Source organism: Macaca mulatta, chromosome 1 (genome assembly GCF_049350105.2).
Source record: "Macaca mulatta isolate MMU2019108-1 chromosome 1, T2T-MMU8v2.0, whole genome shotgun sequence".
NCBI lineage: Eukaryota > Metazoa > Chordata > Mammalia > Primates > Cercopithecidae > Macaca > Macaca mulatta.
The window spans coordinates 225,376,242-225,400,718 of record NC_133406.1 but is presented as its reverse complement, the minus strand read 5'-3'; the positions used below and the strand labels follow the sequence as shown (position 1 = coordinate 225,400,718).

Sequence of the window (24,477 nt, the reverse complement as noted above, 5' to 3'; positions counted from 1 at the left end):
CTCTACTAAAAATACAAAATCAGCCAGGCATGATGGTGGCACGCCTGTAATCCTACTGCTTAGGAGGCTGAGGCAACAGAATCGCTTGAACCCAGGAGGCAGAGGTTGCATTGTGCTGAGATTACACCACTGTACTGCACTCCAGCCTGGGTAACAGAGCAAGACTGTGTTTCCAAAAAAAAAAAAAAGTGGTATTTTAGGAAAACTAAAGGTAGATACAGATCTGGAGAATTCTGTACCCCTATGGGTCACAACAATTTCCTTTCTTTACGCATCCACGGAGTGGTTTGGAAGCCAGAACAATTGTCCTCTTGCAAGAGAATGGCAGCGTGAGCCAGGCTGATCGCTATGGTTAGAAGAAAGAGCATCAGGACAGGCGTGGTGGCTCACGCCTGTAATCCCAGAACTTTGGGAGGCCAAAGCGGGTGGATCACCTGAGGTCAGGAGTTCGAGACCAGTCTGGCCAACACAGTGAAGCCCCGTCTCTACTAAAAATACAAAAATTAGCCGGGCGTGGTGGCACTTGCCTATAATCCCAGCTACTTGGGAGGCTGAGGCAGGAGAATCGCTTGAACGTGGGAGGTGGAGCTTGCAGTGAACCAAGATTGTGCCATTGCAGTCCAGCCTGGGCAACAAGAGTAAAACTCGGCTGGGCGCAGTGGCTCACGCCTGTAATCCCAGCACTTTGGAAGGCGGAGGCGGGCGGATCATGAGGTCAGGAGATCGAGACCATCTTGGCTAACACGGTGAAACCTCGTCTCTACTAAAAATACAAAAAATTAGCCGGGCTTGGTGGCAGGCGCCTGTAGTCTCAGCTATTTGGGAGGCTGAGGCAGGAGAATGGCGCGAACCCAGGAGGCAGAGCTTGCAGTGAGCCGAGATCGAGATCGCACCACTGCACTCCAGCCTGGGTGACAGAGCGAGACTCCGTCTCGAAAAAAAGACGAAAAAAGGGCATCAGAAATTGCATAGACCTTATTTACAGGTTTGAGAGAAGAAAGAAGACTAGAAGAGTCAAAAGTGAACAATGCACAGGTTTTATGGCTGTGAGAAAATAATCCCATCGGCAAAGACAGAGAAATCCAAAGTGGGAATTATTTGGGGAGAAGGAGTTTATGCCTGTTGGCTTTGACAGAAATGTCCAGTGCACAAGAATGTAGAATTAGAGTTTCAGGGAGAAATTAGGACAGTAAATATTATAGAAGCGACTGTCTTCTACATAGGCCGACCCGCCGAGTATGTGTTTCTGGGAGAGAAAATAGCCTAAGTGCCCTCCTATTTAAAGGGAAGAGAGTCTAATTGTTGGAGCAGAGTATGGAAGTCCACTTCTAAATTTTGGGAGACTGCATGATTTATTAATAGTAGACTATAGTGTCCCAGTGTGAGGTTTTTGTTTTTAATTTTATTTTTTGAGCAGATAAAGTAGTAAATAATGTACTTACTTGCTTACATAGTGAGATGGGATATTACTATGTTGCTCAAGCTGGTTTCCCACTCCTTGGAGGTGATCCCTCCTGTCTTGGCCTCCTAAAGTACGATTGCAGGCGTGAGCCACTACACCCAGCCCAAAGTTTGATATAAAAACAACTTGATAGGGCCGGACACCGTGGCTCACACCTGTAATCCCAACACTTTGGGAGGCTGAGGTGGGCAGATCACTTGTGGTGAGGAGTTCCAGACCAGCCTGGCCAAAGTGGTGAAACCCCGTCCCTACTAAAAATACAAAAATTAGCTGGACGTGTCGGGCATGGTGGCTCATGCCTGTAATCTCAGCCCTTTGGGAGGCCGAGGCGGATGGATCATGAGGTCAGATCGAGACCATCCTGGCTAACACTGTGAAACCCCATCTCTACTAAAAATACAAAAAATTAGCCGGGCGTGGTAGCGGACAGTACTCGGGAGGCTGAGGCAGGAGAATGGCGTGCACCCAGGAGGCAGAGCTTGCAGTGAGCCGAGACTGCGCCACTGCACTCCAGCCTGGGTGACAGAGTGAGACTCCATCTCAAAAAAAAAAAAAAAAAAAAAAATTAGCTGGACGTGATGGCACAAGCTTGTTAATCCCAGGTACTCAGGAGGCTGAGGCAGGAGAATCGTTTGAAGCCAGGAGGCGACGGCTTAAAGATACTCGGTAAAAAGTGCAAGAGGCGACGGCTTAAAGATCCTCGGTAAAAAGTGCAAAGTACTGCTAATTTAGCATTGCCATCTGTAGACACGGGACATCATTGCTTTCTACTGGTAAAGTTTTAAAATGTCATTTAATTATTACATTGCTACAACATATTCTTCGCTCAATGTCAAATTTTATATAGTGTTTCAGATTACAGAGTAGAACTGAAAGTTGATGAGGCAGGCCTGGACACTTGCTAGGTAGAAATGATTATGTAGAGAGAAAAGCCTTGGGGTGTACTTGGTTTTTGTTTTATTATTAATTAGTGCTATATTTTGAGTCTTCTCACAAAGTGGATTTGTTTTTATTGTCTGATGTTTCTGTACTTCTCCAGGTGCCCAGATGACTATTATGAGCCAAGCTTGTGCAGAAAGGTGTAATATAATGAGACTGGTGGATCGTCGGTGGGCAGGGATTGCCAAAGGAGTGGGCACCCAGAAGATTATTGGAAGGGTACATCTAGGTGAGCAAAAGGCACTGGGGCTTGCTGTCTTTCTGTAGGCTATTTGTAGGTTGGGTAGTAGATTTTCAAGTTTTTAGAGGGTTTTTTGTTCTTATTTTGTTGTTGTTTTAAATTTCTTTTGTGTGGGTATGTCTGAGCCAGCAAGCCTAATTTCTAGAAGTTTTAAATCCTGTGTTCTGTCAAAGTTATGTGTTTCTGCTGGTTACAAAAAAACTAGTCTCTTCTACGTTTCTATTTCCTGAAAAGCTAATCCCTTTCCATTATTTTAGCTGATTTATTTTGATACTTACCTGCATATTTCTAAATAACATGTTTATTTTGCTGTTTACTTGTATGACTGTGTTTGAGAGCTGAGCCATCTAATTGAATGTGATTGCTTTTCTTTCGTGGCTAGTATTATTTTCTCTTAGAATTAATAATTGTCCTGTTTTTCTCACTTGGTTTCTTGCGTAGTATTCATCCTAGACATTTCCTAATTATGTAAATCTCCTTTAAATTGATTCAAACACACCCAATAACCTGTACATTTCATCCTGTCAAAGACACTTCTTGAGCCTGGACCGGCAGTTTCAGGCCTGCTTCAGAGCTGTTGTTTTGGAATTTGACTTGACTGAGTCCTGCAGATTCCTTTCTCCTCTGTCTTGTGTTGGATTACATGAATCCCTTGTCTTCCTCTTTTTTATCTGCTCCTCAGTTTATTGGAGCGCATCTTCCAGTAACTTTCTTAGAAGAGGTGTGTGGCAGTAAATTGAGACTAAGTATCAGACATGTCTTTTTTCCCTACCTTCTACTCGTCTGCCTAGGTTGGAAATCATTTTCCTTCACAATTTTGAGGCATTGCCCCTTAACCTTTTGACTGTCAGTGTTGCTGTAGTGAGGGTGGATTCTGTTCCGATTCTTGATCCTTTATGTGAAAACTTTCTTTTTCTTTTCTGTTTTTTTGAAACAGTCTTTGTTCTGTCGCCCAGGCTGGAGTGCAGTGGCGCGATCTCGGCTCACTGCAACGTCCACCTCCCGAGTTCAAGCGATCCTCCTGACTCAGCCTCCCTGAGTAGCTGGGATCACAGGCGTGCACCACCACACCTAGCTAATTTTTGTGTTCTCGCCATATTGGCCAGGATGATCTCTCTCAAATTCCTGTCATCAAGTGATCGATCCGCCCACCAGGCCTCCCGAAGGGCTGGGATTATGGCTTGAGCCACCGTGCCCAGCCTTGTTTTTCTCCTTTGAAGCTTATAGATCTTCCCTTTGACCTCAGCGTTTTGAATTTCCACAATGGATGCTTGGGTGTGGATCTCTTCTCATATACTGTACTAGGTACTTGGTAACCTGTATAGTCTAGATGCTCACATCCCTCCGTTCTGGGGACTTTCTCTGAATGATTTTGACGATGATTTTCTCCCCTCTGGAATGTCTGTTATTCACATAGGATAATCTATCCTGGTCTTGTCCTCTAGTTTTCTTCTCTTTTGTTTTTCTGTGGGATTTCTTCAACTTTGTCTTCCAGCCTTTGTGTTGCATTTTGTATTTGTTTGTATTTTACTTTATATGGTTTTCATAAATGTCTTGTGATCCTTGGCATCAGCTCACATTGAAGAGTGGGCCACTGGCTGGCTGCGATGGCTCACACCTACAATCCCAGTGCTTTAGGAGGCTTATGTGGGGTGATGACTTGAGGCCAGGAATTTGAGACCAGCCTGGACAACAAAGAGATAACTCGTCTCTACAAAAATTTTTGTTAAATAGCCGGGTGTGGTGGAAAGTGCCAATAGTCCCAGCTGCTCGAGAGGCTGAGGCAGGAGTATTGCTTGAGCCAGGGAGATAGATGCTGCAGTGAGCTGTGTTCTTACTACCGTACTCCAGCTTGGGTGACAAACCTTGTCTCAAAAAAAAACAAAAAAAAAGGAGTGGGCCACCAAAAGGCTTGTTTGGAAAATGACCTGGGTAGGCAGCCATGGCCCTTGTGGCCTTCACTGTAGGATGGGTCTAGAAGTTGGGAGGAAGAGAAAGGCTGGCATCTCAGTTGGATTTTATTTATTTCCCCTGGTTTTCAGTTAGATACTTGTTCTGTCCCTGTCTCCCTCCATGCTCACCTCTGTTAAGAGTGCCTCTGTTTCGGGCGCGGTGGCTCAAGCCTGTAATCCCAGCACTTGGGAGGCCGAGGCGGGTGGATCACGAGGTCAGGAGATCGAGACCATCCTGGCTAACATGGTGAAACCCCGTCTCTACTAAAAATACAGAAAACTGGCCGGGCGTGGTGGCGGGCGCCTGTAGTCCCAGCTACTCGGAGGCGGGAGAATGGCGTGAACCCGGGAGGTGGAGCTTGCAGTGAGCCGAGATCGCGCCACTGCACTCCAGCCTGGGCGACAGAGCGAGACTCCGTCTCAAAAAAAAAAAAAAAAAAGAGTGCCTCTGTTTCACCCTCTCCAGAAAATAAGGCTCTAGTCTGCTACTGGGGTGAAGGGTCTCCTGGCCTAGCAGAGTGCAGGAGGGACACCCCAAGGGCTAACTGCCTCTGCAGCCTTCCCGCCAGCCTTGCTGCTTTGGGCCCATCTCTCCTCCTATCTGCAGAGGTATTTGTGACCAGTTCCTATGCCCCATAGGAGTTCTGTAATGTCAGTTGGGTTGCTGCTCAGTTTTCCTCACTGTCATCTGCTTTTTAGCTCTAAAATTTTGTTCCTATGGTCTCTACTATTATATTTGGCCTTAAAAAGTTACGCCTTAGTGCTGAGCGCAGTGGCTCACGCCTGTAATCCCAGCACTTTGGGACGCTGAGGTGGGTGGATCACCTGAGGTCAGGAGTTCGAGACAGCCTGACCAACATGGTGAAACCCCGTCTCTACTAAAAATACAAAAATTAGCCCAGCGTGGTGGCGGGTGCCTGTAATCCCAGCTACTCAGGAGGCTGAGGCAGGAGAATCACTTGAACCTGGGAGGCGGAGGTTGCAGTGAGCTGAGATCATTCCATTTCACTCCAGCCTGGGCAACAAGAGTGAAACTCCATCTCAAAAAAAAAAAAAAAAATGTGCCTTAGACACAACCCAGAAACCCTTTTTGTAATGTTTTAGACATAAATGTAGATAAATGCGTGTGTTCAGTCCTTCATCTCTAATCAGAATTCTTTTTATTTTCTTGTTTCATTATCTGTTTAATAGATGCTTGCTATAGAGAACTTCAAAAGTATAGAAATGTGAGATGAAGGTAAAAAACATTCCTTAAATTCCTGTAGTGAGAATCAACCACCGGTATCATTTGGGCATATCTCCTTCTGGTCTTTTTTCTGTGCATTTTTTTATCTTATAAAAGGTGATTATTTCGGCCAGGCGTGGTGTGGCTCACACCTGTAATCCCACCACTTTGGGAGGCTGAGGTGGGCGGATCACGAGGTCAGGAGATCGAGACCATCCTGGCTAACATGGTGATACCCCATCTCTACTAAAAATACAAAAAATTAGCCGGGCATGGTGGCAGGTGCCTGTAGTCCCAGCTACTCGGGAGGCTGAGGCAGGAGAATGGCGTGAACCCGGGAGGCGGAGCTTGCGGTGAGCCGAGATCGCGCCACTGCACTCTAGCCTGGGAGACAGCGAGACTCTGTCGCAAAAAAAAAAAAAAAAGTGATTTATTTCATGTTTAAAATTTTATATTCTGCTCTAAGAAAAAGTGAAACTTTTTCCCAATGTCATTATAAATTTCAAAATAATTATTTAAATAAGTGAATAAATGTATAGCCTTCTGTTGCAGGTTTAAAGAACAGCTTTTGGGTTGTTTTCTTTTTTTCTTTTTTCTTTTTTCTTTTTTTTTTTTTTTTTTGAGACAGTCTTGCTCTGTTGCCCACACTGGAGTGCAGTGGCGCAATCTTGGCTCACTGCAGCCTGTGCCTCCCAGATTCAAGCGATTCTCCTGCCTCAGCCTCCCAAATTGCTGGGATTACAGGCAGCTGTTACCACACCCGGGTAATTTTTGGATTTGTAGTAGATTCAGGGTTTCACGATGTTGCCCAGGCTGGTCTCAAACTCCTGAGCTCAAAGCGATTTGCCTGCCTCAGCCTCCCAGAGTGCTGGGATTACAGGCCTGAGCTGCTGCGCTTGGCCAGTTATGTTTCCTATTATACCATGGCAGTATAGCTTTCTGCATATTTTGATTTTTTTTCCCCTAGTCAAGATTCCTGTAAGTGAAACTACTGAATCAAAGTTCCGGATGCTTTAGGACTCTTGATATGTTGCTAACCAGTACCAATCCGGTTTATCCGCCGCTGAATGAATATGCATCTTAATGTCCTGTACTGTTAAGCAATATTAGTTTTCCCTCTTAAATTTACAAATAAGGCTGAGTGTGGTGGCTCATGCCTAAAATCCCAGCACTTTGAGAGGCCAAGGTGGGCGGATTGCTTGAGCTCAGGAGTTCGAGACCAGCCTGGGCGACATAGCGAAACCACATCTCTACTAAAAATACAAAAAATTAGCCAGTTGTTGTGATGTACGCCTATAGTCCCAGCTACTCCAGAAGCTGCGGTGAGAGGATCACTTGAACCCAGGAGGCAGAGATTGCAGTGAGCCGAGATCATGCCAGTATATTTCAGCCTGGGCAATACAGCAATATTTTTTTCTCAAAAAAGATTTTTTTTTTTTTTTACAAATAAAAGAGTGGTTGCTTATTCTAAGTTACTTTTCTTTCATTGCAAATGATAGTTTTTTTTACACATTTACTTTTCCTTTCTTTTGAAATATGTGTGTCTGTTTATCAGGGTCTTTGTGTTTCTCTTACTAATTTGTGTAGGATAAAGATAGTTCAACTACCTTATTCTCATACTTCGCTAAACACAGTAGGACTGAGAGTTTTGCAGGAATACCATAAACTGGTTCCTTCAGGGGCTGAGTTCTCAGATTTTTGATGGCTTTAAGTGAGAAGATAATAGGAGGAGACAAAATAAGTACCAAGCTCTGTGGCCATCCTTGTGGATTTTACATCCGTGGCTATGATTAGCATGAAAAAACCCTTATAGCAATAGGAGAAACCTAAATAAAAGGAAAGCTTTACCACGGATTAGAAGATTCAGTATGTTGGGGGTGGCAGTTCTCCCACATTCATCCACAGAGCCATTGAGATGCCATCAAAATCCTGGTTGTTTGTGAGACTGGATGTGCTCGTTTTAAATTCAGCATGGGCTCTATATTGTGAGAATGAGCAAAATACTCCAGAACAACATTGCCTTCTAGATGTCAAAGGACTATCTGGAAGATATGAGTAGAAACAAACCCCTGATTATATGAACCTTGATCAATGAGAGGAAGTCTTTCAGAGCAATGGGGCAATTTTAGGAAATGTTGCTGGGACAAGAGGTATCCATGGGGAGAAATGAATTAGAAATTGGATCCTACCCACACCACACAAAAGCGAATTCAGGGTAAAGACTTAGATGCGGGGGAGGGAGGATTGCTTGAGCCTAGGAGTTCGAGACCAGCGTGGGCAACATAGCAGACCCTGTCTCAAAAAAAAAAAAAAAAACCCCACAAAAACCCAAAACCTAGATGTGGAAAGGAAAGTTACAGATTTTAGAAGAAAATACACAGTATCTTGTGTAAGGAAGGAATTCTTTAAAAATAGGTCATCTGCTGGGTGTGGTGGCTCACTCCTATAATCCCAGCACTTTGGGAGGCCAAGGCAGGATGACTGCCTGAGGCCAGAAATTCAGGCCAGCCTGGTCAGTATAGTGAGACTCAATCTCTACAAAAAGTTTTTGGCCGGGTGAGGTGACTCACGCCTGTAATCCCAACACGTTGGGAGGCCAAGGTGGGTGGATCACGTGAGGTCAGGAGTTTTGAGACCAGCCTGGCTGACACAGTGAACCCTGTCTCTACTAAAAATACAAAAATTAGCCGGGTGTGATGGCGCGCATTTGTAATCCTGTCTACTTGGGAGGTTTAGGTAGAGAATCAGAGAATCACTTGAACACGGGAGGCGGAGGTTGCAGTGAGCTGACATCATGCCACTGCACTGCAGCCTGGGCAGCAGAGCAAGACTCTGTCTCAAAAAAAAATAATGAAAAGAACTTTTCAGCTGGACCCGGTGGGTCATGCCTGTAATCCCAGCACTTGGCCGGGCGCGGTGGCTCAAGCCTGTAATCCCAGCACTTTGGGAGACCGAGACGGGCGGATCACAAGGTCAGGAGATCGAGACCATCCTGGCTAACACAGTGAAACCCCGTCTCTACTAAAAAAAAATACAAAAAAACTAGCCGGGCGAGGTGGTGGGCGCCTGTAGTCCCAGCTACTCGGGAGGCTGAGGCAGGAGAATGGCGTAAACCTGGGAGGCGGAGCTTACAGTGAGCTGAGATCCGGCCACTGCACTCTAGCCTGGGCGACAGAGCAAGACTCCATCTCAAAAAAAAAAAAATCCCAGCACTTTGGGAGGCCGAGGTGGACAGGTAACCTGAGGTCGGGAGTTTGAGACCAGCCTGACCAACATGACGAAACCCCGTCTCTACTAAAAATACAAAAATTAGCCAGGCGTGATGGTGCATGCCTGTAATCCCAGCTACTTGGGAGGCTGAGGCAAGAGAATCACTTGAACCCGGGAGACAGAGGTTGCCATGAGCCAGGATCGTGCCATTGCACTCCAGCCTGGGCAACAAGAGCGAAACTCCATCTCTCTTTTCAAGTACATAACAATAACCTTTTCTCTTCATGTGCTTTTTAGCTCAGGTTCAGATTGAAGGAGATTTTTTGCCATGTTCCTTCTCTATACTTGAGGAACAGCCCATGGACATGCTTCTGGGACTGGACATGCTTAAACGGCATCAGGTAATTAAGAACTTCACTTATCTTTTTTTTTTTTTTGCATCTGCTTTTTGTAATTTGGTTATTACATTATTTTTATTGGTTATGTATACTGGAAAACTAAGAAATACGACTTTTCAAACCTGGAAATGTCCTTAAATTATGTTGTTACACAAAGACTGAAATGATGTGTCAGTACAGATAGAATCTGTTTTTGTGAAATCTCTCTGTGAATCTGTTAAATCTTGCCAAATGTTTTGAGATTGTAAAGGACAGTTTGGTTCCCTTATATAATTTTCAGATTCTGGTTAGATCCTGATTAGTAGTTTTGTGATAACCTGACTAAAAGTGTAAGTCGAGTAAGTCTTTAGCATTCTCTGATGCTGATCAAACAGTACTTGGGAAGAAGACCTTCAAGGTTAAGGAAGGTATATGTTACGAATGAAAGTGTTTATTTAATACAGGATGCATAATTAATATATTAATTTGTGTTGATACTTATTTTTCTACTGTAAAGCACAGTATTTTAAGATATACTGCTGCCATTGAAGAAGCAGTTAGTCCATTGGGTAATTAAGACGAGATCGGGCATGTTCAGGGTGGTAGGGCTATAGACCCCACTGGGTACTTCACATTTTTCACAGTAGGGTTTTGTATCCAGTCAACCTGTCAGGTACGGTAGTACACCCTATAATTCCCATTTTTGGAGGCCAAGGAGGGAGGATTGCTTGAGACCAGAATGAGTTTGAGACCAGTCTGGGTGACTTAGTGAGACCCTGTCTCTACAAAAAATACAAAAATTAGCTAGGCGTGGTGGTACATTAGCTACTCGTGAGGCTGAGGCAAGAGGATCCCTTGAGACCAGGCTGCAGTGAGTCAAGATTGTGCCACTACACTTCAGCCTGGGTAACAGAGCAAAACCACAACTCAAAAAACAAAATCGAGTTAAAAACAATTGAAAATATAGCTGATCAGGCCGGGCGCGGTGGCTCAAGCCGGTAATCCCAGCACTTTGGGAGGCCGAGGCAGGTGGATCACGAGGTCAGGAGATCGAGACTATCCTGGCTAACATGGTGAAACCCCGTCTCTACTAAAAATACAAAAAACTAGCCAGGCGTGGTGGCGGGCGCCTGTAGTCTCAGCTACTTGGGAGGCTGAGGCGGGAGAATGGTGTGAACCCGGGAGGCGGAGCTTGCAGTGAACCGAGATCACGCCACTGCACTCCAGCCTGGGAGACACAGCGAGACTCCGTCTCAAAAAAAAAAAAAAAAAAAAAAAAAAAAACGAAAATATAGCTGATCAATATTTTTATGTCACTGTTTTAAAATATTTCTGTAAAAGTAGATGCATCATAGTGATAATAACACACAGCATTCTAAATAGAACGAATGAATGAATGAATGTATGTATCAGTAAAACCTTGTCGCTGCCTTTTCTTATTTTTTTAGTCATGGTATAGACCTGCAGTCTCCACCTTTATAGATGTAAATCATATATGTGCACAACTGTCTATTAAGTAGTTATAAAATACACAAAAAAGGAAGTGAGCATTAGTATAGAGTAAAGAATACTGTGGAGACTGCCTTGCCTGGTGCCATCTTGGCTCACTGCAACCTCCGCCTCCCAGGTTCAAGCAATTCTTCTGCCTCAGCCTCCCAAGTGGCTGGGAGTTACAGGCATGTGCCACCACGCCTGGCTAATTTTTGTATTTTTAGTAGAGACGGGGTTTCACCGTGTTGGCCAGGCTGGTCTGGAACTCCTGACCTCAGGTGATCCACCCTCCTCAGCCTCCCAAAGTGCTGGGATTACAGGCATGAGCCACCGTGCCTGGCCATTTGTGATTGGAGTTTTAAATTAAGGATCATAATGTTTCTGCATGGTGTTTTATCTGCTATTATTCTTCGGTTGGTTTCTTCTAAGTGTTCCATTGACCTGAAGAAAAATGTACTCGTGATCGGCACCACAGGCTCCCAGACCACCTTTCTTCCTGAGGGAGAGCTACCAGAATGCGCCCGGTTGGCATATGGGGCCGGAAGAGAGGATGTACGGCCAGAGGAGATTGCAGACCAAGAATTAGCAGAAGCCCTTCAAAAATCAGCAGAGGATGCAGGTATTTGGAATGGCTGAACTCTTCAATACTTGTTATTAATGGGTAAGCCAGGGAAATGTGGGCTTCAGAAGGGGTAGGAACCTTTCCAGTTTTTAATCAGTCTCATGGTCCAGTAGTAGATGTGTTCATTATTTGTCTTCTTAACCTCCTCCTTTGATCTTCCTTTTTTTTTTTTTTTTTTTTTTTTTTTTTTTTTTTTTTTGGGGAGACGTTGTCTCACTCTGTCACCCAGGTTGGAGTTCAGTGTGCAGTGTGACATGATTGTAGTTCACTGTGCCCTTGACTTCCTGGGCTCAAGCAGTCCTCTCATCTCAGCCTCCTGAGTAGCTGGGACTACACCTGGCTAATTTTTTTTATTTTTAGCGGAGATGGGGTCTTGCTGTGTTGTCCAGGCCTATCCAACTCCTGGGCTCAAGCAATCCTCCTGCCTTGGCCTCCCAAAGTGCTGGGATTACAAGTGTGAGCTACCATATCCAAACCCATCTCTTAATACAATAATAAAAAATTCTGTATTCTGGCCCAGTGTGGTGGCTCACGCCTGTTACCCAGTGCTTTGGGAGGCTCAGGTGGGCGGATCACCTGAAGTCGGGAGTTTGAGACCAGCCTGGCCATGGTGAAACCCCATCTCTACTAAAAATATAAAAATTAGCAGGGTGCAGTGGCACACCCCCGTAATGCCAGCTACTTGGGAGGCTGAGGCAGGAGAACTGCTTGAACTTGGGAGGCGGAGGTTGCAGTGAGCCAAGATGGCACCACTGCACTCCAGCCTGGGCAACAGAGTGAGACACTATCATAAAAAGGAGAAACATTCTGTATTTTAGTATTTCAACAGATTAAGAACAGCTAAGTCCATTGCTGTGTTTAAGATAGATTGAGGTTATTTTGCTTAGATACATTTTAGAAGCTTCCTGAATTTTTTTAGGAAGTTTTTTTTGTTTGTTTTTGTTTTGTGATTTTCCTAAAGAAAATTATGACAGTAAACAGATACTAACTTTTGAGTCCAACAGTGTTTCCCTATTTCTTTCCTTTTATTAGGCCTATTTTATTTTATTTTATTTTTTTATTTTTTTATTTTATTTTATTTTATTTTATTTGGTCTTACTCTGTTGCCCAGGCTAGAGTGCAATGGCACAGCCATGGCTCACTGCAGCCTCAGCCTCAGTCTCAAAACAGGCTTAAGTGGATCCTCTTGCCTTAGCCTCCCAAAGTATTACAGGCATCAGCCACCATGCCTCTTAGACCTGGTTTATTTTGAAAGGTATCATTGCTACTGTGTGTAAGCAGCCCTAACTTTTAAAATATTTACTGAAAGTGCTGCCACCAAAGACAGAAGAACCAACAAAAAGAAGTATAAATTTTTATTTACCTAATTAAAAAAAAATTTTTTTTTTTGAGACAAAGTCTCACTCTGTCACCCAGGCTGATCCTCCCGTCTCCCCTTCCTGAGTAGCTATGACTACAGGTGCTTGCCACCACGTCTAACTAATTTCTATATTTTTTGTAGAGATGAGGTTCTGCCATGTTGCCCAGGCTGGTCTTGAACTCCTGGGCTCAAGGAGTCCACCTGCCTCAGCCTCCTTAAATGACAGGATTATAGGAGCGAGCCACCATGCCTGACCAGCATAACTGAACATTACTGAAGATGCATTGTTATGGTCCGAGATTACAGTATTGTTATCAGGCCGTATTAGCACTGTATATATTGAAATTGTGCTACCTAATACTTCTTTCTAAGTCTCAGTTGTTTAGCTTGTTTAAATGTAATGATGGAGCTAAGTTTTCTGGATAAAATGGGGTAACACAGTTTTGCTGAAACCCCCCATTTATTATAGAACAGTGACTTTAGGATATATTTTCTAGAAGCTGAATAGAATTTACTTTTGAGTTGGGGTTATTTTACAGTCTTGTGCTGGAATTATTCATCAGTGTGACTAGTGTCACGCATTGCTTTTTCTAGTACAGTTAAATACTAGATTTACAAGTTCAGGGAATAGCTTTATCCTAAAGACGAAAGGGGTGAGAGTTGTAAAAACAACCAGGCAGCTTTTGCCACTGTTTTACTGCAGAACATTCAGATGTCTGTCATTGAGCTTTAGAATGGGTGTGGGTGGCAGATGGAGTTTTCCAGGTTGACTTTGTTCAGAATCAACCCCATCACCTTTTGACTTAGTTTTACATATAAAGTACAGTTTGAGTCAGGGCGTGGTGGCTCATGCTTGTGATCCCAGCACTTTGGTAGGCCGAGACAGGAGGATCACTTGAGCCTGGGAGTTTGAAACCGGCCTGGGCAACATAGTGAGTCTCTGTCTCTACAAGGTAAAAAAAAAAAGCCAGCCATGGTGGTGCACCTATAGTCTCAGCTGCTTGAGAAGCTGAGATGGGAGGATCACCTAACCCCAGGAGCTCAAGGCTGCTGTGAGCCATCGTTGCGCCACTGCACTCCAGCCTGGGTGACAGAGTGAGATCCTGTGTCAAAAAAAAGAATTGACTCCCATCACCTTTTGGCTCAAGTTTTTATATTAAGTACAGTTTTGGTTGTAAATTAAGTATTTTGTAGGAAGGGGGGAATTTTGAACAACCAGACAAACTAACTTAGTAGTTTTAATCTTACCAGCAAGGTAAGCTTGAATGAGTTTGACATAGTTCCTTACAAAGTTTTGCATTTGGGGTGTAATTTATCATCTTAGTCATGATGCTGTGTGTTAATATGAGGATATATTATCATTTTATGAAATGTCTCTTTTCTTTTTTCCTTTTAACTTCCACAGTCTTGGTGCCATTATTTAAGAAACATCAGCTGATGATAGCAGTATTTTCTAACCTACTAATAACAGTTATCCTTTTTTGGTAATTACTATATTTTAATAAAAGTTTGGAAGATTAAAACAGATACACTTATGTTTCCAGGCTTAGTGAAGGGGATGTACCAACTTTAAAGAATTAAAAGAAAATGGCTTTTTACTTAAATAACCTTTTGTTGCTGGTAGTATGGCTTGTGCTAATTTTTGTAATATTTAAGTAATGAAATAAGTCTAGATATCAGGTCCTTTTTATTTAGAACATTGACTTCCTAATATCATCCGAATAAATACTCTAGACATAGTAGGTGAAAGTATTTTGTAAAATAGTAGGTGAAAGTATTTTAGTAGAGATGAGGTTTCATGAGGTTTAGTAGAGATGAAACCTCATCTCTACTAAAACTACAAAAATTAGCCAGGCATGGTGTGGGCACCTGTAATCCCAGCTACTCTGGAGGCTGAGGCAGGAGAATTGCTTGAACCCGGGATGCAGAGGTTGCAGTGGGCCAAGATCGCACCACTCTACTCCAGCCTGGGTGACAGAATGAGACTCCTTCTCCAAAAAAAAAAAAAAAAAATTAGCCAGGCATGGTGGCGTGCACCTGTGGTCCAGCTTGCTCGGGAGGGTGAGGTGGGAAGATCTCCTGATCCTGGGGAGGTCAAGGCTACAGTGAGTTGTGGTTGCACCACTGCACTCCAGCCTAGGCAACAGTGAGACTCTGTCTCAACAAAAACAAACAAAAAACAAACAAAAAAAGCTTATTTTTTAAAAACTTTATATAAACTCTATATTAAAATGTTAAAAAAAACACAAAAACATGTTTTTAATAGTAGGGATGAGGTTTCACTATGTTGCCCCAGCTGGTTTTGAACTCCTGACCTCAAGTGATCCTCCTGGACCTCTCAAAGTGTTGGGATTGCAGGCCAGAGTCACTGTGCTCAGCCTGATGTATTATTTAAATACCGATGAAAAAATAAAGAAGATAAGCTAGGATAGAATTTAATTAGGTGGTTTGTTTTCCTCTAAAATTGAATCTCAACTGAGAAAGAAATTTGGAAAAGGACTGTTAGATACATTCACTCAACTTTACTCCATAAGAAGTTTTTTTTATCACCTAATTCCATCGGATGTATCTGCTTTCTTCACCTGTCTCACATTTGCCCATGAATTCTCTATGTGTAGAAACATAAAATTAATTTCTTTACAAGATCTATTAAAAATCTGTTGAAATTAACAAATTGCTGTGTGTATTGTGAGAGAATGAAAGCAACCAGCAAATATTTTGGATGTCCAAACTACAGAAACATCCCCCAACTTTGAATCTACCAGTTCCTGATTTTAAAGATGACAAAAGAACGGAGACTATAACCCTGCATGCTGTGTGGTTTGCATTGTTAACCCAAGTTTGCTTGTCTGTTTCCTAATTCACACAGAGCGTCAGAAGCCATGATGCATGTAGTGTGTGTGTACTGCAGCTGGAGTGGGCCCCAGACCAGGTATTTATAGACACCTTGTTAAGCCTTCCATCCAGTTGTCATCTGTGATCTGAAAGTCTGTATCTGCAGCAGTTTGGGAAGTTAGCATTTGTCATTCAGCATTTCACCTTGTTCAGTCTGGTTACAACTAGCCTATATGCATTTGTATTTTGGTATGCATACATGCATATGTAACATAAATTCCTGTTGAGAAATGTATTCGTTATTAGAACCATGCGAGAGGGAGAAAATCCCAGTAAAAACAGTGTCTATTATACCTACCCCATCTTGGCTACTATAAATATCACGTCAAGAATATTGGCATCACAACACTTTGTTGTTGGAGATAACTATGCTTTTATGGGTTTCATAAGTCCCTTTCCTCTGAAAAACTGAAAGTTATTTTTTTACATTACTGCACACAACTACCTGGAGTTATGGAGGGTTAGAAATTTAAATTTTGTTAAACAAGAAATGGAAACTTAGGCCAGGGGACTTGTCAAGGGTGACTCTGTGAACAACAACAGGAGTTAAGGCTTTGCTTTTCCTTCTGTCCCTGGCCTGACAGATTTTCAGGAAGCACTCTGCTTTCATTTCCTGTGATGTAAATATGGTAAACATCAGCTCGAGTACATTGACTGACTTACTAAGAGGAGGAAAGATGGTCTTTTAAGCCATCATCGTAAGACTTTGTAGGAGTTTGCAGGCTGGTTGGAATTAGATACATAGCATTTAGTTTCTCTTCTTTCTTTCCTTTTTCTTTTTCTTGTAAGGATAGGTTAAAAGCAGGCATCGTTTAATTATTCTTGATATCCACTGTCCTCATCCTCTTTTCCTATCATTCTGTAAACTGACCTGGTCCTCTGCTTCATTTAGGACTTAGGCTAGTGAAACTGACCTTCTCAGCTACGGGAGGATTATATGCAACTTTTTTAGTACAAAATTAATTGAGGGTGTGTTCACCTTGACCTCACTTGTTTATAACTAACACACAAATACCAGAAGGCCCTTACCATACCTCTTTATGTTGCTTACATGGATATTTCACTACAATGCATTGTTTTTGTTAACATTAGTTCAAAATTCAGCCTCTTCCAGAGTCAGCCTTAGGAATTTATAAATAAAACTAATAACTGTTAGACATCTGGTGGGATGAAAATAAAAAAACTAATAACTGTGTTTCTAGACTCTAATGGGTATAGCCTAAACTGAGATAAGCGCAGTTTTCCTTTTTACCCCTAAAGTATAAGTAAGGTAAGGTGGTTTCATGGGAAGTCAATAGCTTCCTGAAACAGTGCTTTGTCTTCTCGTGCTGTTAGCCAGTAGTTTATTAGAATGATTTAAAGCCATTTGAATATAACTGCTTTGCTTCTTTTTAAGATCAAGCCCCCTTGTTGGATGTTAACATTTAGTACTGAGCATTTGAGTTGCATCTGCCCTAATAATTGTATTTTGAAGTCATTTTGTTACTGGCCTTTTGATTTTTATTTATTATTATTATTATTATTATTATTATTATTTGACCGAGTTTCATTCTTTCATCCAGACTGGAGTGCAGTGGCGCAATCTTGGCTCACTGCAACCTCTCCCTCCTGGGTTCAAGCAATTCTTCTGCCTCAGCCTCCCGAGTAGCTGGGATTACAGGCACCCGCCACCACACCCAGCTAATTTTTGTATTTTTAGTAGAGATGAGGTTTCACCATGTTGGCCAGGCTGTTTTCGAACTCCTGACCTCAGGTGATCCACCTGCCTCGGCCTCCCAAAGTTCTGGGATTACAGGCATGAGCCACTGCGCCCTGCCCTTTTTGATTTTTAATTAAAGATCTTACAATGGTCGGGCGCAGCGGCTCTTGCCTGTAATCCCAGCACTTTGGGAGGCCGAGGCAAGCGGATCACCTGAGGTCAGGAGTTCGAGACCACGCTGACCAACATGGAGAAACCTTGTCTCTACTAAAAATACAAAATTAGGCGTGTGGCGCATACGTGTAAGGGAGGCTGAGGCAGGAGAATTGCTTGAACCTGGGAGGCGGAGGTTGCAGTGAGCTGAGATGGCACCATTGCACTTCTGCCTGGGCAACAAGAGCGAAACTCCGTCTCAAAAAAAAAAAAAAAAATCTTACGTGCATAGAGGTCAATTTTTAACTGAATCAGTGGCAAAAGAAGAGCTGGAACTGATGTTTAATGATATCATTATGATGCTTACACTGAGCTAGTGTTTTAGACTGCCATCTTGTTTTGGTGGCCATTAAGTAGCAATGAATTTAAATAGTCATTGCCAATTGAAAAACTATTAATGAACCATCTCCCTCCACATTCCCCTTTCTTTAAAATACTTAAGTATTCTTAACTTAGTTGCACACTATTAATGTGATAAAAATTTACAAGCCTTTAAAGTTGTATTATTTGGTAGGATGATGATTGTGATTTAATCTGCTGATCATTCGTTTACTTTTGTACTCTGAGTCAGATGCTCACCCAGTTTTACCATGATTTTTGGAAAGCTTGGCTAGAAATAAAATAGAACGTTTGCTTCTGTGTCCCCAATCATTATGTTATTTCTTATTTCTCTTTATAATTCCCTCTCTGTCCAGGTATACCTGGTTTTAGACTTCTCATTTGTAACCTCAGTGTTCACAATTGAAACTTTCAAAAAAGTGCATTAGCATGAGAATCATTCTGGTGCAAAGATTCTCACGATTTGTAATATCCTTAAGAATCACCCAAGGAGCTTAAGAATCACCCAAGGAGCTTATTGAAAATGCACATTCCAGGCCGGGCGCGGTGGCTCAAGCCTGTAATCCCAGCACTCTGGGAGGCCGAGGCGGGCGGATCACGAGGTCAGGAGATCGAGACCATCCTGGCTAACACGGTGAAACCCCGTCTCTACTAAAAAAAATACAAAAAACTAGCCGGGCGAGGTGGCGGGCGCCTGTAGTCCCAGCTGTTCGGGAGGCTGAGGCAGGAGAATGGCGTAAACCCGGGAGGCGGAGCTTGCAGTGAGCTGAGATCCGGCCACTGCACTCCAGCCCGGGCGACAGAGCGAGACTCCGTCTCAAAAAAAAGAAAAAAAAAAAAAGAAAATGCACATTCCTGGATTTACTCTCAAGTATGGTACCCCAGTGTCTGCATACATCACAAGCATCCCTGGTAGTTTTAGGGCAAGTGATGAAAAAAATACACTTGGAGAAACTATTCTAGAGTTGTAGACTAGACTAGGGAATAAAGAAACATAAATGTCCTTCAGTCCTGAGCACTAACCCCGCCATTTTGTGAATGCATGTTAATGGTACTTAATCACATTGAATTACAGTGTGCATATTTTATTAAGAACACATCTACCTCTTATTCTGATGTTGTGATTGTCTACCACAATGAGAAAGTAATTTTAAAATCATTTCTATTTGTATAAGAGAAACTCGAGTTTGAGGACCTTATTTTATTCTGCCCTATTTAGATTTGTATCCTCTGGTAATTTAGTGGCGTTAGTTACCTGCTAATTAATATTTTTCCTTTCCCCTGTGTTCCATATAGAGAAAAGCGGTAAAGAATCTACCTCACTGGGAATGTCATCATTACCAACTTCAGATGGGTTTAACCATCCAGCCCATTCTTTAGGACAGAGTCCTGATACTGGTAATCCTATGAGTCTTGCTCGCTCTGTCTCTGCTTCAGTCTGCCCTATCAAGCCCAGTGACCCAGATAGCATTGAACCTAAAGCTGTGAAGGCTTTGAAGGCTTCAGCTGAATTCCAGATAAACTCTAAAAAGAAAGAACATCTTTCTTTACAAGATCTTTCCGATCATGCTTCCTCAGCAGACCATGCTCCAACAGACCAGAGTCCAACTATACCTATGCAGAATTCATCCGAAGAAACAACTGTTGCAGGTAATCTGGAGAAATCTGCTGAAAGAAGCACCCAGGGCCTCAAATTTCATCTCCATACAAGACAGGAAGCTAGTTTATCTGTCACATCTACTAGGATGCATGAACCACAGATGTTTCTAGGTGAAAAGGATTGGCATCCAGAAAATCATAACCTGAGTCAAGTGAGTGACCCTCAGCAGCACGAACAAGCAGGGAATGAACAGTATGAGGTTGCACAACAAAAAGCTTCACATGACCAAGAATATCTTTGTAACATAGGGGACCTTGAGCTTCCTGAAGAAAGGCAACAGAATCACAAAATTGTTGATTTGGAAGCTACGATGAAAGGAAATGGGCTCCCACAGAATGTGGATCTTCCGAGTACGAAGAAAAGTATTCCACCTTCAGGATGCAGTGGCTGCTCAAATTCAGAAACACTTATGGAAATAGATATAGCTGAACAGTCCCTAGTTACTGTGCTTAATTCAACAGGCAGGCAGAATGCCAATGTCAAGAACATTGGTGCATTGGATCTCACTTTAGATAATCCCTTGATGGAAGTAGAAACATCAAAATGTAACCCTTCATCTGAAATTTTGAATGATTCCATTTCCACTCAGGATTTACAGTCCCCAGAAACTAATGTTGAAATATCTGGAACAAATAAAGAATATGGCCATTGCTCCTCCTCTCCAAGTCTCTGTGGCAGTTGTCAGCCCTCTGTGGAGTCAGCAGAAGAATCTTGTTCATCTATAGCGGCCGCCTTGAAAGAACTTCATGAACTTTTGGTTGTTAGCAGTAAACCAGCTTCAGAAAATACATCTGAAGAAGTAATCTGTCAATCAGAAACCATAGCTGAGGGCCAAACCAGTATTAAAGACCTTTCTGAAAGATGGACCCAAAATGAGCATCTTACCGGGACTGAACAGTGTCCACTAGTCTCCTTTCATCAGACCGTATCTGTATCAATGAAGACAGAAAAATTAACAGTTACTTCATCTGACACTGGAATAGAAGCTGTAGAAAGTGGAAACTTCAGGAGTCTAGGTGATGGTCTGTCAACTGATGAGGAAGGTGTCCCCAAATCGAGGGAATCCATAAACAAGAACAGTTCTGTCACTGTAACCTCAGCTAAAACATCTAATCAGTTACACTGCACCTTAGGTGTAGAAATTTCACCCAAACTTTTAGCAGGTGAGGAGGATGCACTCAATCAGACTTCTGAGCAAACTAAGTCTTTGTCATCCAATTTCATATTGGTTAAAGACTTAGGTCAGGGCATACAGAATTCAGTAACAGACAGGCCTGAAACCACAGAAAATGTCTGTCCTGAAGCTTCGAGGCTGTTACTTGAATATGAACCACCTACCAGCCATCCATCATCAAGTCCTGCCATTCTTCCACCATTGATTTTTCCTGCTGCAGATATTGACCGGATTCTCCGTGCTGGCTTTACTTTGCAGGAAGCTCTTGGAGCTCTGCATCGAGTTGGTGGGAATGCAGACCTTGCACTTCTTGTTTTGCTCGCAAAAAACATCGTAGTTCCTACATGACTATGGGAAAGTGGGCTAGACTGTTGTCCATTCCCTTTAAACAAAAGAAAGCTCTCTCTCTATACACACACACATACACACTCACCACATATACAGTATATGTAGAGACCTGCAAGCAGAATGTTGAGCCAGATTTTTTTTAAAGATTTTTTTCGGCCAAAGTAATTTATGATCTCTTGTCCGATGAATTTGTCTATCCTACTTGTTAAAATTTAGGCCTTTTTAAATGTATTGGCAGTATGTGCATACGAAAGCTTTTTATTCTCATTAAGATGTATCCTGGAATAAAATGGATGGTTTTGTGTATAGCATACTGTTTTAGAATGAGAGTAAATGCTTTGAAAAGCAAAAGCCATGAGAAATCCCACTACCCATCCAGCTAAAAACAGATTAACTCTCCATACTGTGTGTGTCTGTGCTGATGGCAAGGTGTGGCTTGCTGGCTCAGTTGTCAATTTAGAAACTTTTGACCACATAGTTTGGTGTTTGGAATTCTACCCAGCGCTCTGTGTATCATGAATCATTAATTATAACAGGAAATTGGAGAATAATTGAATACCTTATTGTAGAGTGGTATGTTTTTATTTGTGTGCTTAGGATTTGACATTTTAATAGGGTGAGCAGGAGGGTTTAAATCTTGGGCTCCTTTGTGCATCGCAGGCTGCTGCATGGATTGCCATGAATCCTTATTACGTTGGATGGCATATTGTGGGGCAGTTACAACGAGAGTGAAACATGGTGCTATCCAGATTTTTAAAAGAACAGAACAACCATAATTCCATTTGCAGATGTCAAGAACTGTGAGGGAAAAATAATAGCCTAAACACTGGAATTTGCTAGAGTTTGGGTTTGCTAGCATCTCACTGATAACACCTCAACCCTTAATGACTAATGATGGACTTAAGTTCAGGAATGGATTGATTGCCAGCAGCTTATTTCCTTTCTAGACTCATCTTCTGCCAGGAAGTTCTTTAAACGCTCAGTGCGAGCTGTAATCTGAGTGAGATACTGAAGTGTGGTAACCTTGTCACTAGTTAATCTTGGTGCTTGGAATGGTCAGTCTATTTGGAGAGTGTCCTTTGTGGCAGTGGTAATAGTAATTACAGTTTCTGACTTAAGTGGCCTTGGTAGAGTTTTCCATCTTTTTCTTTCCTCAGGAGTTTCTTTTTTAAGCAAAATTCATCATATTTGTGTTTACCATGTCAAGTTAGAGTGGGGCATAATATATAGATGTATTTATTGTGGCCTTTTTTTATATAAGGACTAGCCCTTGGAAACCATCGTCCTGTGGGCCCCACTGTGCAATAACCCTACTGGATAGGTTTTAGATCATTCTTTCCTGGCAGACTGCTCTCTTGGGTACCTAGCAGGAATCTGAAATCTTGGTTTTATTGAAAAGAATTTTGAGATTCATAATTTCTGATTCTAGATTATAGTTTGTAACATGTTTGAAACAGACGCTTCGAAAGAGTGATTTCTCAACTTAGTGTTAAATGATGTTGTCTGAAGTCTGACTCTTTGTAAGCTTGTTCGTTTCATCAAATTTTAAGTCATTGAGCACAATCAAAATGGAGGCTCATATCTCAGGAGTTTTTGAAATTTTAATTTAGGGGCACTTAGAGACCTTTTTTTCTACCCCATCCAACTTCTTTCTTTCCTTTTGCTATGATGTTTGTATGTATGTTACAAGACCTTAGTGACGGGATGGCAAGTCACGTAGATTCATCATGATCCTTTATGTAGTTAGGCAATGGTTGACAGAAGGAGTTGTAGTTTACTGCTTTTCAGAGGGCGCTAAGAACAGCAGGTCAGCTGGGCCGTCTTTAAGATGTTCTTTTAGACAGCCGCACATTGTAGACCCTTTCGCCTGCCCTACACCAAAGATGTACGATGCACTAGGAAACTGCTCATAGGATTTCTGTCAACTGACTTAAAGCTGTGATTGTAATTAAATAGTTGGTGCTATGATTGATGCAAAATATAGTAGCAATGCAATGGGACCCTGTATTTGCTTTATGGGTGGTGGTTTGGGAATGTATTCTAAGCTTATAAATCTTTGGAACCACGGGGTGGGAAGGGTCGGGTAACTTAATGATGACAATAGACTCCCTCCTAAAGGACCTTCCGTATAAGCAGGACGAACCTTGGAGATTTGGGAAACAGTTCCAGGTGGAATATGTAATATCAGTCGGGGAAAGATTTCATTAGGATAGCTTTTTGTGTATGTATATGTATATTTATTTTTAGGAATAGATCTATAGTTGTACATGAATTCCTGTTAGGAATACTTTGAATGAGCTTAACCCACTTGCCAAATATCCTTGTCCCTTCCATCATTTTATTTTTGATATGGGGTCTTGCATGTTGCCCAGGCTGGACTCAAACTCTGGGGCTCAAGCAATTCTTCCACCTCATCCTTCTAAGTAGCTGGGACTACGTAAAGCCCAATGTATAATTGCTTTTGATTTTTAAAATCATCTTGCCCATCATTTTTATAAAAATTAAGCTATTTGGCCAACACGGTGAAACCTCGTCTCTACTAAAAATACAAAAAATTAGCTGGGTGTGGTGGCACACGCCTGTAATCCCAGCTACTTGGGAGACTGAGGCAGGAGAATTGCTTGAACCTGGGAGATGGAGGTTGCAGTGAGCTGAGATTGCGCCACTGCACTCCAGCGTGGGTGGCAGAGTGAGACTGTGTCTCACCAAAAAAAAAAAAAAAAAACGAAGCTGTTGACGCTATTAATATTTTGGATGACTTAAATGTAGCAGCTCTAGAATGCAAAGGGTATATTAAGGAGCATTACAATAGCGGACCTTCATTGTCAGCTTTTATTCAATTAAGAGCTCCAAAAATGCAGAAATTATGGGTTAACTTCTAAGAATACAATCAAATCCTTGTGAATTCTGGTTGCCAACAGTAATAACCAGTAATGGGCACCTTTACTGGACAGCTCCTTTACCGTAACAAGTAGCGGGCAGTTTTGCGGTCAGCACTTACTGCAAGGGTGGTCTCTGTTTCTTCACCAAAGAGAGATTTTCCTGTGTAATTTGTGCCATTTCCCTGAAGTTGGTTCCTGAGCAGAAAGATGTGCTTAGTAACCAGACAGCAGCTTTACGTAGGTTATAGATTTTGGTCACTGATGCTGTTAAGAATTATTTCCATACCTGTTCAGGGCTCCAGACAGCCAGTAGCCTTCATCCCACAGTTTGGGCTTCAGCTATTAACACATAAAGATAACCAGTTGCAGCTGGGCGTGGCGGCTCACG

The 24,477-nt window shown here is 42.4% G+C and overlaps 2 protein-coding genes across 2 annotated transcripts in view; both read left to right on the top strand.

Annotated features, from left to right (window-relative positions):
* Positions 1-21,518, top strand: part of DDI2 (DDI proteasomal shuttling factor 2) — a 46,276-nt gene extending 24,758 nt beyond the window's left edge. The window contains exons 6-10 of the mRNA XM_015119175.3: positions 2,502-2,630; positions 9,327-9,430; positions 11,327-11,516; positions 15,749-15,811; positions 19,322-21,518. Of these exons, the coding sequence (XP_014974661.2) occupies positions 2,502-2,630; positions 9,327-9,430; positions 11,327-11,516; positions 15,749-15,765 (440 nt within the window). The 3' untranslated portion in view covers positions 15,766-15,811; positions 19,322-21,518. The remainder of the gene's footprint in view (positions 1-2,501; positions 2,631-9,326; positions 9,431-11,326; positions 11,517-15,748; positions 15,812-19,321) is intronic.
* Positions 19,354-21,518, top strand: RSC1A1 (regulator of solute carriers 1). The gene has a single exon (XM_077973434.1). It carries the CDS (start codon positions 19,354-19,356, stop codon positions 21,205-21,207), a length of 1,854 nt encoding a protein of 617 aa, XP_077829560.1. The 3' UTR covers positions 21,208-21,518.
* Positions 21,519-24,477: the final 2,959 nt, after the last annotated feature.